This window comes from Physella acuta, unplaced genomic scaffold, assembly GCF_028476545.2.
Source record: "Physella acuta isolate Inbredline_101_S28 unplaced genomic scaffold, ASM2847654v3 ptg000007l, whole genome shotgun sequence".
NCBI classification, from domain to species: Eukaryota; Metazoa; Mollusca; class Gastropoda; family Physidae; genus Physella; species Physella acuta.
The window spans coordinates 126067-144010 of record NW_026731527.1 but is presented as its reverse complement, the minus strand read 5'-3'; the positions used below and the strand labels follow the sequence as shown (position 1 = coordinate 144010).

Sequence of the window (17944 nt, the reverse complement as noted above, 5' to 3'; positions counted from 1 at the left end):
CATGCTATTTTTAATAGAATTTAAAAGTTCATGCAATGATTTTTATGATTAACAAATTTGAACTATTAATTCCTTTAATAAAATAATGCCTGGTTTTGTCAAACATTTAGCTCTGCTGCTACCGCTGGACCAAACCAAACAATGATGACTGGAGAGACTGGCTACAAACCTGGAGAGAAGCCACCTATCTCCCAGCATCCTCTGAATCAGGTCACCTACTTATCAAGGACCCCTGGTCACTAGGCAACTATGATCTGTTTCAAGCACAGGAAAATATGCAGGCTCATCAGTGGTGTTGTAAGGATGCCAGCCAAGCAAAGTACTGTGACTGGTTTTTTAAGGTCTTCTCTGACAAAGGATGCTCAAACGTTGTGGTGTTTGTTCCAGGTAATTTTTTTTTCTGGGTTGGTTTGTGAATTCAAGATTAGATTTTGGTTAACTGTCATGCCTGTCCCAGCATAATCAACAATGTATTTCTTCTAATGAACACATAAGAATTTGGTTAGATTGCTTATATCTCTCATGTGTCATTCATTGTGTCAGTTGCTGGAAGTTTATGACTGATTTTACATTTGTCCCATAAAGTACACACCTATTATATAGCTGTGCAAAGGCTAATATAAACTATAGATAATTTATAACATATCTTTGTTTAGCATGATTAATATTTAATGTTTTTAAAGCATAGTCTCTTGGCAAATATCAATAATACAGTACAATGTAATACTTGTTTATGCATTCATTCTGTTAGCAATAGATTATACCTGTTTTGTGTGTCTAGACTACTACTATTTGTATTCGTTATTTGTCTAAAACTAATTGCCTATATTGTCAAATTATGTTTTTTAATTATATTAAATTAATTTATTTTTTAAATAAAAATTACAGCATCAGCCTTGGGTGATCCTACAATAACAACATTAGATGGTCTAAATTATGCCATGAATGGTTGGGGCGAGTATTGTATGATGGAAATTCCTAGTGAAAACTTTACCATTCAGGTAGGGATAAGGCAAATATTGTTGACACGCTTTTAACAGATTCTATTTGTATGTCAATATTTAGTAGATTTATGTGATAAAATATTTGTTTATTAATACCAGACAAGAACAGGAAGAGCAGTAACAGTAAATGGAACTCTTTCAAGTGCCACTGTCTTTATAGGATTTGCTGTCAAGGAATCAAATCAAACTACATTCCAGGTTCTGCTTTCATCATCTAATACCAGTAGGTTTTTTATATTTTCAATCATTAATTAGATTGTAACTATGTAATAGTGAATGTTAAGTGAAATAGTTTAAAATTTTAAAATAAAGCCTAATTAAATAATATTGTATTCTGTTCTAGCATTATATAACATGACATTTCTAAACTTCACTAATTAATGTTGGTTATTGACAAATTTATAAAAATATTAACTTTAATACTTTCAGCAATGCTGCTTATGTCACATGGTGTGGACATCACAAATGATTTTTATAAAGATTCAGACTCAGAGATCATTGTTGCATCAGATTCTATTCAAATCACAAGAGAATACAAGAATAACAGAACCATTGCTGTTGTGAACTTTGCCAGTGGTATGTCTTCAAAGTAGATATTATGGAATTGTTTATATTATGTCATAATTAATTATAAATTCAAAATATACTGCAAAATGCAAATAAAAATAGCTTAAGTTTTAGAATTTATTTAGGTTAATATATAATTTATATTGTCTTTATCATTTACTAGGAGTGACAATTCATGTTCATGTTGCTGTAAGATGTCTTGAGATTATGTTTGAAGTTCCAAAAGATCTTCAGGGTAAGACCAGAGGCCTGTTGGGAAATTTCAATGGTGACAAGACAGATGAGTTCATTACTCCTGATGGCCAGGTGCTTTCTGCAAACTTGAGTGAAAGGGAGGTATTTCAGCAGTTTTCTCAAAAATGTAAGTTCATTATTTTAAAACAACTAGTCTAGTAGATTTGATTTGCATGTTTATTTTGTTTTTAAAAATACAATTGTGTTTATACAAGTTTTAATAGCTTGCAAATGAGATTTTAAAAATTATAATTGGTAAAATTTAATAGATTGTCTAATTTTATACACTTAAAAAATGTACCTATTTGTTTCATTCCAAAGGGGCAGTAAATGCAAGCACATCTATTTTCTTGTATGGACCAGGAGAAAAAGCTGAAGATTTCCAGCACCCAGAGTTCACTCCCATGTTTAAAGATGAAGCTAAGCCTGAAGATGTGGCCAAAGCTGTTGAAATTTGTGGAGATAAAAATGATGCTTGTATTTTTGATTTCCTGGCCACTGGTGACCAGGCATTTGCAGAGAACACAAAATCTTTTAGTGAACAGATGGCTGTGACTATCCAAATTTTAGGTATGAATTTATTGATTGTGCTATTTTTGAAAAATAAAAATATCTAATGTTTAATCTTCAATATAAATTTTTATTAGAGTAACAAAAAAATAAGTTCTGCAATGTTCACTATAGTAGATTGTGAAAAAGAATAAAAGTAACTAGAATTATTTTGTATCATATCTTTATAAGGTATTGTTTCTTACTTTATTTTTAAAGTTGCCGTTTGATGAAGTCTTATTAACCCTTTACAAAATAATATATTTTCACTTGTATCTATGCACAATTTATAAGATCTATTTAATACCTGCAGCAAACAATCCAACAACACATATTGTACAAAAGAATTGCCTGTGATATAGATTATATTGCTTTCACAATAGTAAATTGATAATTGGAAACAAAATTAACAACAATTATTAATGAATTTTATAATGTATATAATTTAAGGTTAGTCTTTGATAAAGGCTTTCTTTAGTCTTCAAAACAAAAATTTTCACATACTCTATTTGTATACACACTTTATCTGTTTATATCTGCAGCAAATAATCCACCAAGCCTGACAGTAAAAAATGATAGTCTAAACTCCAATGGCCGCTGGCTGGTTAAACATGGGACTCAGTCTAACTTACAACTGATTGCTGAAGATGAGGACCATGATGCAATAACATTTGAAATCCTAGGCAATGTCACTGATGTAACCATTGATAATACAGGATTAATAACTTACACTCCTAATGTTAACAGTCCTGTTCTTCTCCAGTAAGTTTGCCTGTTATTAAATAATTCTAATCAATCACCCGTCTGTAGATTACCTTACTAAAGAATATTGTAACAGGACACTATTTTCTACTGGTCAATTACTCAAAGGCTAGAGACAGAGATATGGATGGGTATTGTTTAATTTAGGGATTGGGATAGAGTTAGGTATAGGTAGCTGGAAATGAAGAATGGTAGGGATAGTTGTAGGTATTGTTATATATAGTCTAAAGGAGGTAGGTAATTATCCAGAAATATTTGATTTCGAGGATAAAAATGGGTGGGAGTAGTGACGTTGTAATATTCTAGACCCAGATTTTAACAAACATGCAATAGTAAATATCATGGAGTAATTAGTTTTTCCTGTTACAGAATCAGAGCAAAGGACTCAAAGGGTGCTGTCTCTCCATCTATTTACATCCCAATAACTGTATGTCCACTCTGTAGTGGACATGGTGTCTGTGATCCAAATACTCCAAGACAACAGGAGTTTCTGAATGGTCAATTCCAAATATTAGTCTGTAAATGCTTTCCTGCTTATAAAGGTTTGAATTGATCATGTGTTCTTTTTTAAAAATCTACTTAAAAAATAAAATTAATGTCTTCATTGTATGTTAAAAAACTTTGTTTAATAATAATAATAAAATTATACAAGTTTTATGGGTTTATTAATCCTTATTTAGTATCTTTGTATTTTGTAACTTTTTTATCAACTGCTAATAATTTTAAAAACATTTATTTCAAGGTATAGTTGCATTTATATCATAACTAGACATGCACATATGAGCGTATGTGTGTATTTAATTTATCAATGAGTTGATAATAAATTTAACACAATTTAATTTGTTAGACATACACGTTTTTTAAACTTTTCAATCACAATTGAATGATACAATCTTCCAGGCCAAGAATGTGACTCTGAGCTTGATGGCTGTGCAGTAGAGCCATGTTCCAAGGGACAGAACTGTACAGATCTCACTGCTGCCCAACAGGGAAACAATTCTATTGGATATGCTTGTGGCCCTTGCCCTAATGGATTTTTTGATTGGAAAGGAAAGTGTGTTGGTATGTAAAATGTTTTGTTTTAGCTTTTATGATAGTACACAAAAATTGTTTACTAAATGATAAGAAGAATCACACTTAAATATAATCTTTTATTTAGATTTTTTAAAACTTTACATTATTATATAAATTAGAGAATTTTTAAATGACTATAATTATATTTTAATCAATTTTTTTTATTTTTAGATATTGATGAATGCAATGTGAGCAGCCCATGTAGCCAGGTGTGTTCCAACACTGAAGGCTCATTTGTTTGCAGTTGTCAGTCTGGCTACAGGCTGGACACAGCTGAAAAGAAAACTTGTTTAGGTAGCTTTACAGTTTTAAATCTAAAATCAAATAAGCTAAAATCAAACATGAACTACAAAGTAAGATTTTGAATAAACAATTTTAAAAATTATTTGCTAAAAGGAAATTTAATTGTTTAATGCCTAATTTAATTATTCCATAAATAGTTCTTTTTAAACTTCATTTAATTAATGTAAAGCTTCACAACTGAAGAGCACAAATTGAAATAATAGGCTACCTATTGGTATTGCAATTAAATGTTTAGCTGAAAAGGTTAGTTGATTTCTTTCAGACTAAAGTTAACATGAACATTAAGTTAAATTTTGCCTGACAGAAATTAATGAGTGTGAGGAGAGAACATCAAAATGTCAACAAAAATGCACCAATACAAAGGGAAACTACTCCTGTTCATGTCAGAATGGGTACACACTTGATGATAATGGATATTCATGCACAATAGGTAAATGTTTTTTTGTAATTGGATGATAATTGATATACACATACAATGGGTAGATTTAAAATGTATATTTTTCTTTAAAAAAAAATTTGTTCTAAAATCTGTACTTAGGAATGTTTTCATAACTTAAATTATGTTACATTTTTGTTGCAACAATTGTTTAGAATTTAGCAATAACTTTCTTGTAAGTATATTATAATATCTTTTTAAAAAAAAATTATCATGTATTACTAGCTGTCTAACACATCTTTTGGAAATAATTGTATTATTTAAGCAATTATAGTCTTTATTCATAACACACTTTGTAATAAACTATAAAAGAGAAATAATTTTGAAACATTCATATTTTCTAGCTTATTATATTTATTATCATTTATTTCTAATAAAATATTTACATAAATTACACTCCTTTATTTACCAGACAGTAGCCAAAGAGAGCAATGCTACCAATGTCAACAGGTTTGTAGTGTGACAAATAACCAAGTGAACTGCAGCTGTAGACTTGGATATGAGGTTGATCCAACTGACAACACAAACTGTATAGGTACAAAATAATATAAAACCTTACAAATCTTGACGGGCATGATGAAATTATAATATTTTAAATGTACTTAATTTTTCAAAAATCAAAAAGAAAAACCAATATAATTAGTTCTACCTATTAAAGTAAACACAAAATAGTTGGTTTTATAATCGCAACTAATAAAAAATTGGATTAACATATTTAAAACTTAAAAACAAGCAACTAATGCTACCATCTCTATACAGACAAAAGGCTCTTTATAACCAATGTTTGTTAATTAATGATCAGATATAAATGAGTGTGAGTATGGCAACAAGCCATGCAGTCAAAGCTGCATCAACCAGCTGGGGACATACCAATGTTCATGTTACACTGGCTTCAAACTTGGGCCTGATGGAGTCTCTTGTGCAGGTAATCACAGAAAATTGCAGTGTATCATACATGCTTTTACATATTTCATAATGATAATGGTATGCTCTACATGGTACATGATAGTATTGTCTTACATAGCTCAATATTAACTAATTTCTAAAAAGTCTAAAGAATTATAAAATGATAGTCTACAGCGAAAAAGTAAATTATAGATATGGTATCTACATTACATTGTTTCTAATGTAGGAGTATTTTATTTTTCTACATTTCGTTTGAAGATTAAATAAAAAATCTAACAATATTTTATTAAACAATTTCAGATGATATTTAAGACCTGCTGGTTCCAAATCCTTTTATAATTAAAAAATATGATTTTAAATAAATTATAATATTTTATTTTTACTGATATTTCCATAACTTTTGATACAACATTGAAGATATTTAAACCTGAATTCTATTATTTTCAGCCTGTGAAAAACCTTACTATGGTGAAAACTGTGAGAACATCTGCCAGTGCAGCAGTCACGGGTCATGTGACACAGTTAGAGGGTGTGTGTGTGACAAGAGCTGGACAGGGGACAACTGTGAGCTGGACGTTGATGAATGTGCCCAGCCCAACTCATGTCCTGAAGGTTTTGTCTGTAAGAACAAGATTGGGTCATTCTCCTGTGTGTGTCCAGATGGATATAAACTGGACAATGGAGTTTGCTTGGGTAACACTTTATTACTTACTAATAAAAAATGAAAAGTTTAAAATTTGTATTAAAGTCTATGTACTAGAGAATTCATTTAAATAAATTTGTTTAATTCCGTTATAGACTAATTAAATGAAGTAGGCCTACATTTCAATTGCGTTCTTTGGTGTATCCAGTTTTATTTCTTATTATTATTGCTGTTATTTAGTTATATTGAGTAACAGTGTTTGATTTAGAGAAGAAGAAAAGATACATAAAGAAAAATTAAAAATGCTCCATACAGTTCATTTAAAAAAATGTATTTATAACTGTGTTACTCCATTCTCTGTAACACCAGATATTAATGAGTGCACAGATATTTATTCCAACACAACCTGTGACAGACTTGTAGAAGTTTGTATCAACACAGTGGGGAGCTACAGCTGCTCGTGCAAGAAAGGATATGCCAGAAATGCTCAGTCTGTTTGTGAAGGTTTGTGTCTATTGAGTTACAGTAAAATACTTCAATCTAACAACATGTAATTGTAATATAATAGACATAAATAGCATTGAAGTTCAATTGAATACAAACTTAAAGAAATTTTACTGAATGAAAACAATGAATTAGAAAAAAACAATTTTTAAGAAATTTGGTCTGAGAATTAATCATCATATAGTCTGACATTTTTAATGTGTTCTAGATATCAACGAGTGTGAAAAGAAAGTAGACAAATGTGAACAGATATGTGACAACAAACCTGGCTCCTACAACTGTTTGTGTCAACAAGGTTTTTATCTCTCTGATGACAGGTGGTCCTGTGTCAAAGGTAAGGGACCAAGCCATTCTAGTTAAAGTTGAAAATCTTCACATATTTTTGTTTACTTGAGGCAGATTTGGTGGATAAAAATTTTTTAAATTACTATGTTTGTAGCCATTTTAAAAATGTTACTTCAATTGATATTCATTGGGAAAGCTGAGTGCAATACATTCTTGTGAAAGTATAGTGTTCTTATGTTTGAGAGTAAATTGATAGTGTTGATCAATTATGTTTTGAGGAGATTATTGCAATGGAAAAGTTTGAATATTGTTTGAATATTGCATTTTACCTTTTCATGCTTTTCAAGGGAATTGATTTTGTGACTTTAAAAAAGAATTATACAATTTGTATTTTAATAAACATTATGTTATTTAACTTACTGTATAACTAGTTGATGAGTTTGGCTCTGCTTGGAGGCTTATTTATATAATATATAATTTTAAAGTTAGAGTTTGATTTAAAATAATTTGATCATTTTAAATTCCTATATGGATTTTATTGTATATATAATTTAATTTAATAAGGAATTTTTTAATGTGTTATATCAAATTCATAATATCATGTCTTACCAAACAGTGAAAGACACTTGTGTTGGTCAAACTCTCAACTGCAGCTATGGGTGTGGTATTGATGCTGATAATATGCCCTCTTGCTACTGTGCAAGAGGTTTTAAATTGAAAGGCACAGAACTTTGTGAAGGTATATATACATACATTATATATATATATATATATATATATATATATATATATATATATATATATATAATGCATGTAAAAATATAGTGGGATGGTTTGGACTAGTGGTAGTGCACAAGACTGCTAACCCAAAAGTCTTGAGTTTCAATCAGGGTATACGTCAGTAGAATGTCCCTGAGTCCACCCAGCTCCGATTAGTATGAAACACATATAAGTGAAAGGAAGGTGGCTGGGCATAGTGCTGACCACATTATCGCTTCATATGACAAATTCAAGAAACCAATAAACTCTACTTCATTTGCCTTATGGATATCTACGTCTAAAGAGGATTCTTTACATTACTATTTAGAAAGAAAAAGTAACAGATAGCAAATGTAGTTTTAGGCACATAATTATTATGTCAGATTTTAAAGAATTAAATAAGTAAATTAAAATAAATATTTTAATTTGAGATTTAAGGTTTTACTGTGAAAATTAAGTAATAAATTAATGCAAACAAAAATAAATTTTATTCTTGAAATGTGTGATTCTCAGATATCAATGAATGCCTGTCAGACAGTGACAACAAATGTGCTAACAAAACAAGCTGTGTCAACACTGATGGCAGCTACACATGTTCATGTGAAGCAGGGACAAAGCTGGACAATGATGGCCGCTCTTGTATTGGTAATATATTTTTATATTTTTCAATTCTTTGCCAAAGTAAGTCCACATATTTGGATCCTTAGTTAATTTTTTTTTTAGTTACAGTAAAAGAGCCAAATTTTTAATCTGTATTATAAAATCATTATTTGACAGGTTGTAGTGGCGAAACATGGGGCATACAGTGTAACAAGTCATGTAGCTGTGGGTCAGGGGCAGATTACTGTGATCTAAAAACTGGTTGTGTTTGCAAGTCAGGATACACTGGTAAGAAAGTATATATTTAAGGTAGCATTATTTCATTTTTTCCAATAATTATATATCTTTCTGCTTTTTAGTAAGATAAATTTTGCTCACAAGTTATGTATCTTTCAAATAATTTTTTTTTGTTGGATTATTGTTCAGGTGAGTTCTCTAAAAACAAAAAGTTTTTTTTTTCTTTCACGTAGACTATAAATAACTTTGTTTTATTGTCAGGAAAATTGTGTAATATTGACATTGATGAATGTACAACTGAAGCACAGAAATGTGGCACCAATGAGAAATGTGTCAATCTACCTGGATCTGCTACCTGCCAATGCCAAACTGGTTATGTAAGAGAAAATGGAGCCTGTGCAGGTAGCCTATACTAAACTTTACACTACAATTAATTGCATTCTAAATTTTTTAACATCCATAAATGTTAAATAAGAAATAGAAAAATGGTAAATTTATCAATTATTCCAAGCATTAAAATGAAATGTGAATATTTTTGTTGCTGTAGATTTTAATGAATGCTCCAGTCCAACAACCAACAACTGCCTTCAGTTGTGCAACAATTTTGTTGGAGGTTACAGCTGTGCTTGTTTCCATGGCTATTTCTACAACTCAACAACTAACGTTTGTTCAGGTATATTGTTAAAATGATGACCTATGAAAATTCACCTTTAAATTTACATGTCAATTATTAAGTTTTAAAGAAATATTTTTAATCATACAAAATATTATTTGTAATGTGAAATGAAGTATTAAGGAATAAAATAATAAAATGTCTTCATAGGTTGCTATGTAAATTACAAAACTCCATAATAAATGAAGTAAAAATGATTTATTTCTACCTCCAGATATAAATGAGTGCCAACAAGACAATACCAGATGTGAACAGTTGTGTATCAACACAGAAGGAAGCTACAGGTGTTCTTGTACATCAGGGCTGTTGCTTCAACCTGATGGTCTTACTTGTAGAGGTAGTTTAGTGATATTATTTTTAATTAGCATGCAAATACTGCAACTATACAGCAGGATACTGGATGGTCAAATAGAAAATTTCAACGTTGCTCTAGTGTTGGTAATGAGTATCTGACTTTATTTGGGGAAAGTAACTGTATCAGGACATAGTATTTACCACATAATCTGCTCTACATGAACCATAGTCTGTTAGGTCTTCATTAACTGGTACTTAATTATTTACTTTTGTATAGGCATATGTAACATAGCTTACAAAAAGACTAATCACAAATTTAATTAGTTTTATGAATGGAAATTATATTAATGTCTGATGATCACTAATGATAATTTATTTTAAATATGTATGTGTTCTCAATTGGCTTAAATTAATAAGTACAGGCTGTTGTTTGTTTACACAATTCATTTCTTGCAGCCACAATACCATGCACCACCAAAACCACATGTAGCTACCAGTGTGCTACCATCAATGATACAGAGACTTGCTTGTGTTCTAAAGGAACAACTTTAGCAGCTGATGGTCTCAATTGTGATGGTAGTTTTATAAATTACATTTCTTTTTAAATTACAATATTATAGTCACAAAAAATGTTCTTCAAGATGTTGAATAATTAAAATGATTTGCCCTTTTAGCAGTTGGTTATATTTAAACTATATTTAATAATTTAATTAAGAAAAGTTAGTTCACTTCTATAAATTGTAATGTTTTCAACTTTTCTAAATTATTAATGTGAATATTGACATTTCCTTTAAAATAATTATGTAACAAAAGTAACATCTTTACTTTAAGATCTGGATCTGTGTGCTAGAGCCACCTGCAAACATGGCTGTGTAGAAACTCAACAAAACACAAGTACAGAGTGTGTGTGTCCAATAGGACAAACACTGAGTAATGATGGCATCACATGTGATGGTAAGTTACCTAAGTAACTTTTTTTTTCTACTCAAGAGAAGTTCTAGGACTACTTCTATAACTTGCAACAAAAGTATGATATTTGCATTTATTTGTAAAGAGAAATTCAGACTTTATTGTTATGCCCTTAGTTATGATTTATAGGCCTTTTAAATATCTAGCAGAACTTGGTTTCTTTACTGGTTCCATTCTAGACCAGTATGGCTGTTGATTATTGTTTCACTGCTGGATATTTCTCTACAAAAAATAGCTTTGGTTCCATCATAATAAAACAATATGACCAAAAAATCTGGAAATGTACAATGAGAAAAATAAATTCTACTTTTAAATATTCATGGGGAAAAATCCTTTTATTTATGATTGAGATTTTAACTTTCTTTCTAGACTGTATTGAGGGTAGCTGGGGCGCTGGATGTAACAACACATGCAGCTGTAAGATGCTGAACACAGACCACTGTGACAAGGTCACTGGTTCATGTCAGTGTAAGATTGGATGGGGTGGAGCCACGTGTGAAGATGTCGTCATAGACTGTAGAGTGAACAAATGTTCATTGAATTATAAGTGTATGAGTACAAGCAGTGGATATATCTGTGTCTGTGATGATGGTTTTTCTACAACTGGTAATACATGCACAGGTAATTCAGATATTGTTTATATTAGTTACTAATTAAAGCAATTGTTTAAAAAGTTAATGAACGTACATTTTTTTTTTAAAAGCTGTCATTTTAGACATGGTTGTTTAAAAAAATTGTGGGAATTAAAAATTTCTTTTAAAATGAACAAAATCAAACATACCTCTACAAAAAAATCCTGAATAATTACATAATTTTTAAACACTTAAGCTTTAATATAATTTTCAGTTAATTTCCCCTTTCATAAAATGAATAATGAGTATATATAGATAACACTATAATTTTACAGATCTTATTTTTATATACTATGTCCAGCTTGTGAGGAAGGCTACTGGGGTACTGAGTGTAACAACACATGCAGCTGTTCTGTGTTGGGGACATCAACATGTGATAAAGTCTCTGGTACATGCCAGTGTAAAAGTGGATGGAGTGGAACTAATTGTGACAAAGATGTTGATGAATGCCTCCAGAACACAAATATATGTCCGTCCCATTCTCATTGTAGCAACATTGATGGCGGATTTGTATGTGCTTGTGATGATGGCTATTTCAACTCAAGCAACACATGTGAAGGTAGTAAAATTATTTATTTTTAAGCTGATAAAGCTATATATAACTTAAATTTGCTATCATATTTCATTCAACAGAACATGGATTGCATATTTCATCATAATGTATTTTTAAAATTCTTGCTTGTTCGATGAACTTTATGCCACATCATCAGCTCTGTAAAAGGTTTAATATTATGTATCTAAATACAGCTGCATCTTAAATAATTATGTTTATCTGTTTTCTCATAATTTCTTTATTTTAATTACAATATTCCAATCTCAAATCTTTCTGTTAATTTAATATGCTATGATATAATTAATCCCAAGATTATATTCAAAATTAAATTATATTTTAGTTCAGCTGTCAATTGTGTAGTTGAAAATAAATTAAAAATTCACAGTAAACAAATGAAATAATGATTTAAAAATCTGATTTTCTCATCACACTTTATTGATTTGTATTATTATCATGAAGTAAAGAAAAATAAATAAAACTATCTAAAATGACTAATACTTAAGTTTCTTGCCTCGTAATTAATGTCATCACCAAAAGAGCCAGATTGGCTATAGTCTATTTCTGATGTAGTTAATGACAAATTGTCCATGCCACCTTGACTGAAGAAATTTTTTTGTTTTGTTGACATTTTCCACTTTTTACCGTTACATAATATCTGATTTAAATCATTAAATACAGTATTTGCATTACTTAAAAATAAACATAAAATGAATTACAGTACTGTATTTTATTTCTCTTATTATCAATTATTGTCACATAAATAGACAGAATTTTCTTAAAAATGGAGAATAATTTAAGCAAACAAGATATATATTTTCCATCTTATTCAGCTTGTGTAGAGGGCAGCTGGGGCACTGAGTGTAACAAGACCTGCAGCTGTTCTGTATTGGGGACATCAACATGTGATAAAGTCTCTGGTACATGCCAGTGTAAAAGTGGATGGAGTGGAACTAATTGTGACAAAGATGTTGATGAATGTATCCAGAACACAAACAACTGTCCAGCCCATTCTCATTGTAACAACACTGAAGGAAGCTTTGTCTGTGTCTGTGATGAATTTTATTTTTATACAAACAATAAATGTGAAGGTAAAATAATTATTTTGTTAAAAAAAATGTAAAAATTAATTATAGAGATTTATCATAGCTTTAAGAAGTATTGTATAATCTCAATTATTTAGTTAGTAGCTTTCCTTGATATTACTCACATATTTGAAAAAAAAAATTGAATAAATCTTTGTATCTGATGATTAGAGAAGGTATTGAAATATATAGAATGCAGCATTTACTAATTGATGGATTGAATGAATCCATTGGGGTTTATACATTACCAATCTAAAAAAAACATAAAACTTAAAAGAATATTTTTTAAAAATAATTACCATATCTTGGTATAAAAGAAATATTAGAGAGTATATAATAGGTTTAATATTTCTTTAGTTTTAATTAAGTTAGATATAACATATAAAATTATTAGAATTAAAATTCTCCCATGTGGGCCCTATACAACATATATTTTTCACACATTTCGTAATTTTAATTTGTATTTATACAGCTTGTGAGGAGAATTACTATGGTCCCAACTGCACATTGCACTGTGTATGTAATACAAGCAACCATGAGTTTTGTACTAAACAGGGTAATGAGTATGTTTGTTCATGTGACAAAGGCTTTGAAAAGAAATGTAACTCTTGTGACTGTGAAGGTAAGGTTTTGTAAAAATAGATTACGTTGTTAAAATACACATGCATTGTTATTTCTCATGGTGTTTAGTTAACATCATGTTAAAATCTCACAATTTACAGTACAAGTAGATTATAACAAATAAACATATAAATTAATGTTATTGTTTTTATAGAACTATTGTAAAAAAATACAATTATAATGCACAATATATATAATTTTGTATAATTGACATTTTGCCTTAGATATTGATGAGTGTGCTCTCACAACACCAGTCTGTGAACAGATATGTACCAACACTATTGGCAGTGTCAATTGCTCATGTAAAGATGGCTTTGCCGTTAGCCCTACAAATTCATCAAAGTGCCATGGTAATCTTATCATCATGAAAATTACATACTCAATGTACTTAAGTTTTTAATTTTTTGTTTAGTTAATTATATTTTCATTGAATAATGTCAAAGCTACATTTTTAAACTGATTTTTTACAGAAACATCAAAACATAACATGACAATCACATTCAACTTGGATGTTTCCAAACTAAACCTAGAAGACAAAAACAGTGATGACTACAAGAAAACAAAAGATGAAGTTGAATCCCAAGTAATTTGTTTTTGCCTACCTTTTAAAATATCAAATGTTAATATTAATCTAACCATAAACTTTAACTAGCTGAAGAATACTTTCATAATGCAAGGTAAATAGGTCAAAGAGAACCATATTTAATATCTTTAAAAATCTTAATACCTCCTACAAGTAATTGGATGTAGTAATAAGATAAGGCTATTTTTTTATAAAATTTAAAATTATAATATCTTAAAAAATACTATAATAAACCAACACAGTAAAAACGTCAATATTGTTTCAGATGTACAAGAAATTGAAAGCTACAGGAGTGGCTGTAACTAACGTTTCTGTTCAAGGCCTCAAGTAAGAATTTATTGAATCTGATCAATAAAGTTTTATCAATTATATGAACAATATTTCATATAATTAATTTTAGTAACTGAGTTAACAAAATAGGCTGAAAGTTTTAGTGTGTGAACTGTACTTCACACATTTTTATTAAAACATACATTTAATATGGGTTTACACAAATTTTAAACACTAGTCAATAGAAGTCTTCTATTACCAATTGATATAATAATGCAAAACTTTGATAAAACAAGGTAATTAAGTGTTTATTGATCAGTTAATTTTTTACTTTTCATTTTTTTTCAGTACAATAATCCAATTAAGTTGATTAACAATTCAACAATAGCCATGAACATTATGATCAATTTCATATTGTTTTACATGAATATCTTTAAATCCATGATAGGTTGTTTTCATAATCTAAACAAATTGATTTTTCCCCTTCATATTGCAGGAAAGGTAGTCTTATAGCAGACATTCTTGTGCTGATTGATAGCATTATAGAGAGCAGCCCAGACAAATCACTGACTTCTGCTTTACAAGTGATCATGACTCAAGGAGTTACTATAAATAATGTCCTCTCAACAGTTATTAATCTGTATGTTGGTGACCAAGCAGGTAAATATAGATTTATTTTTTGTACATTATTTTATATTGTATGTTTATATTTTAAAAAGCATTACATTTGAAATTAAATATTACAATTTGACATTTAGTCTATGCTTCAACTTGTGAAGTGAGACAAAAGACCAACCCATGTAGAAATAATGAGGCTTGTATTGTGGAAAATGGTGCAACAGTCTGCAGGTATGAAACATATATAGATAAGATAACAAGAACTTTGGTTTATTAAATTAATATATTTACACATACATTTTGATTAAATTTAAATTTAATGTCTTATTTGTAATATATCAGGATATTTAACATAATGTCATATTGTTGTCAGTTCCCAAATTTTGAAATATATTGTCAACTGTAAATTAATTGATTAAAATATTCATCAAATGAATACATTGTTTTATGGATTTAAATATCTCTAATTGTTTCTTTTGTTTTGTTTCATTAGGTTAATAGCTGACGGTAAGTGCAATAAATGTTTACATATTATATTTTAATATAATGATTTCCTGAATAGGTTAGATGAATTGTTTAAATAAGTGATTTGTTTCTAAATTGTAATTTGGCATTTAATAACTACAAAAAACTTGTTTCAATTTCTGAACTAAAGATTTAATTTTTCCTTTCTCTCTGTAAAAAAAAAGTGAACTGATGAAAATCAATTTTTTTATATTTTAAATTAACAGATGACAGGGATCTTACACTTGGTCTTGGTATAGGATTGCCTCTGGCTGTATTAGCCTGTGTTGTCACTGGAGTGGTAGTCTATTTTTGCAAGAAAACTTCTTCAAAACACAAAATTTTTCCATAAATAACATATTCTGTTGATCTTACTCTTTTAAAAAATAAATATAAGTAGCCTACAATAAATCTATATCTAAATTGTAGTATTTGCTATTATCACTTTATAATGTAACTTTGTTATAGTTCTTTACATTTTAACATTATTAAAGTTCATTTTGCAAATTATTTGTTAAGAATTAAACATAACCCAAAAAATAAAGCAACAAATTACAGTTTATTTTACATTTTATAATATTCTGCTGTGTATTTTATTTCTATATTTAACAAAAATTATTTCATATTTATTACCAAAGTAAAGTATAATAACGTTAAAATGGTTCAAATATAGCCATACAAATGTTTAGTGAAAGTGTTTTAAAAATATATTAGACTCCATCTAAAAAAAATTACGTTTTTACAAGTCTGAGATATTGGCTCTTACACACTAGCTGGCAACATTTGTGCATTTTTTAAAACTAAAAGTGAAATTTTATTTTGATATTGTTGATCTTATTTTTATAAGTTGTAAACAATGAATTAAAATTATAATTTTTATAAGAGAAAATGGTAGTAATTAATGTATTGATTTTTGAATGCTGTGATATGTAAATAAAATTATTTAAGCACTGCAGTTTTTTTTTTTAAATCATTTTATCATTAATAATCAGAATGCTTTACACTTAAGTTATGACACTAACAAAAATTGTCACAGATTTTGCAGGTTGTCGATCAAATATGAAAATTAATTTTAAACTTAAGTTTCGAAAACAATATTATAGCTATATAATTATGTCAAAACTGGAAAGTCTACATTTTTTAATCTACTACTTACTGATTATGTATTAAAATGATAATTTAATATAAGACTACACTTTTTAGCCGTTATTTTACCTCCCACAATCCTTATATCTCAGAGACTTATATCCCCACCCAAAAATATGACACTGACCAAATTATTTAAGCCAAGACCATCGAATTTAAGAAGAAAAAAAATTATCACTTGTTTTCCTTTGAGTTATTTTAATATGTCTTCTCAATCAATTTCCATTTTAATCATGTATTCTTTTTTTAAAGTGAATGGAAATAATACAAGCATAATGTTTTGGCGTGAAAATAAAAGTGTTTTAACCTGTTAATATATTAGTTGCGTAGAAACATTGTTTAATTATTTACTGGTAAATAGTAGAACAGTCATGACTCACGAGTTTATTTAGTTTTTCATCTGGGGTTTTCCTAGTTCAAGACAATTTTCTAAATTTTACAAATGTAAATATGTAAATCTACCTCATTGCGTGTGCATGATGCTCACCCATTAAGGATTAGACCTCGTCTGGGGCTGATTCCCAGTGACAGCAACTGTAAAAGCCTAATGTTGGACACATGTGTATATAACACGCCAGCGCTAGTAAAGCGTATTGAGCTAAAGCACAATCAAGCGTGTCAAACAAGCGTCATTGTAGCAAAAAATGTGACAGAGACCCAAAAAAGATCTATAACCCTTAATAAAAATTAAAGTTTTATTTTTATAAACAGAGATCATTTCTTTGCTAGGGACAATTGCAAAATAGTGGGTAAAACAAAATCACTAACACTACTTCTAAAAATGCAAAAGTGTGTCGTCCCACGTTCTGACCACCACCCATCATCCTCGTAATAGTGAGTTGCAAAGGTTCGACCCCGCTCCTTCTTTGACCTCCGAGAAATTTGACGTCGTATACTGACGCCACCATACAATGTTAACGAATTGTGTTCATTTTCCAACCATCTATAAACACAGCATCTATATATATAATTATCTACATTGCCCAACCATACGGGACACCATTACACACACACGCCAACTCTCTAACCCTCCTCTCGCCCCCTCCCTCTCTCTCTAGTCATGCGCAACAGACCATATCGATATCACCACCAGTCTGGTGAGCTGTGGTTTACGCCAACTGTTTACAATCGTGGAG

At 29.5% G+C, this 17944-nt stretch overlaps 1 protein-coding gene across 1 annotated transcript in view; it reads left to right on the top strand.

Annotated features, from left to right (window-relative positions):
- LOC131944081 (uncharacterized) overlaps positions 1-17077 on the top strand; it is a 42118-nt gene extending 25041 nt beyond the window's left edge. The window contains exons 23-57 of the mRNA XM_059304622.1: positions 111-387; positions 889-1001; positions 1104-1227; positions 1434-1580; positions 1735-1932; positions 2127-2375; positions 2897-3116; positions 3486-3658; positions 4017-4178; positions 4362-4484; positions 4798-4923; positions 5342-5464; positions 5732-5854; positions 6283-6528; positions 6848-6982; positions 7191-7316; positions 7884-8006; positions 8540-8671; positions 8804-8914; positions 9125-9265; positions 9411-9536; positions 9751-9873; positions 10287-10406; positions 10662-10784; positions 11169-11420; positions 11733-11990; positions 12815-13072; positions 13539-13688; positions 13912-14037; positions 14158-14270; positions 14536-14597; positions 15037-15200; positions 15299-15389; positions 15652-15665; positions 15890-17077. Coding sequence (XP_059160605.1) covers positions 111-387; positions 889-1001; positions 1104-1227; positions 1434-1580; positions 1735-1932; positions 2127-2375; positions 2897-3116; positions 3486-3658; positions 4017-4178; positions 4362-4484; positions 4798-4923; positions 5342-5464; positions 5732-5854; positions 6283-6528; positions 6848-6982; positions 7191-7316; positions 7884-8006; positions 8540-8671; positions 8804-8914; positions 9125-9265; positions 9411-9536; positions 9751-9873; positions 10287-10406; positions 10662-10784; positions 11169-11420; positions 11733-11990; positions 12815-13072; positions 13539-13688; positions 13912-14037; positions 14158-14270; positions 14536-14597; positions 15037-15200; positions 15299-15389; positions 15652-15665; positions 15890-16014 — 5277 coding nt within the window. The 3' untranslated portion in view covers positions 16015-17077. The remainder of the gene's footprint in view (positions 1-110; positions 388-888; positions 1002-1103; positions 1228-1433; positions 1581-1734; positions 1933-2126; positions 2376-2896; positions 3117-3485; positions 3659-4016; positions 4179-4361; positions 4485-4797; positions 4924-5341; positions 5465-5731; positions 5855-6282; positions 6529-6847; positions 6983-7190; positions 7317-7883; positions 8007-8539; positions 8672-8803; positions 8915-9124; positions 9266-9410; positions 9537-9750; positions 9874-10286; positions 10407-10661; positions 10785-11168; positions 11421-11732; positions 11991-12814; positions 13073-13538; positions 13689-13911; positions 14038-14157; positions 14271-14535; positions 14598-15036; positions 15201-15298; positions 15390-15651; positions 15666-15889) is intronic.
- Positions 17078-17944: the final 867 nt, after the last annotated feature.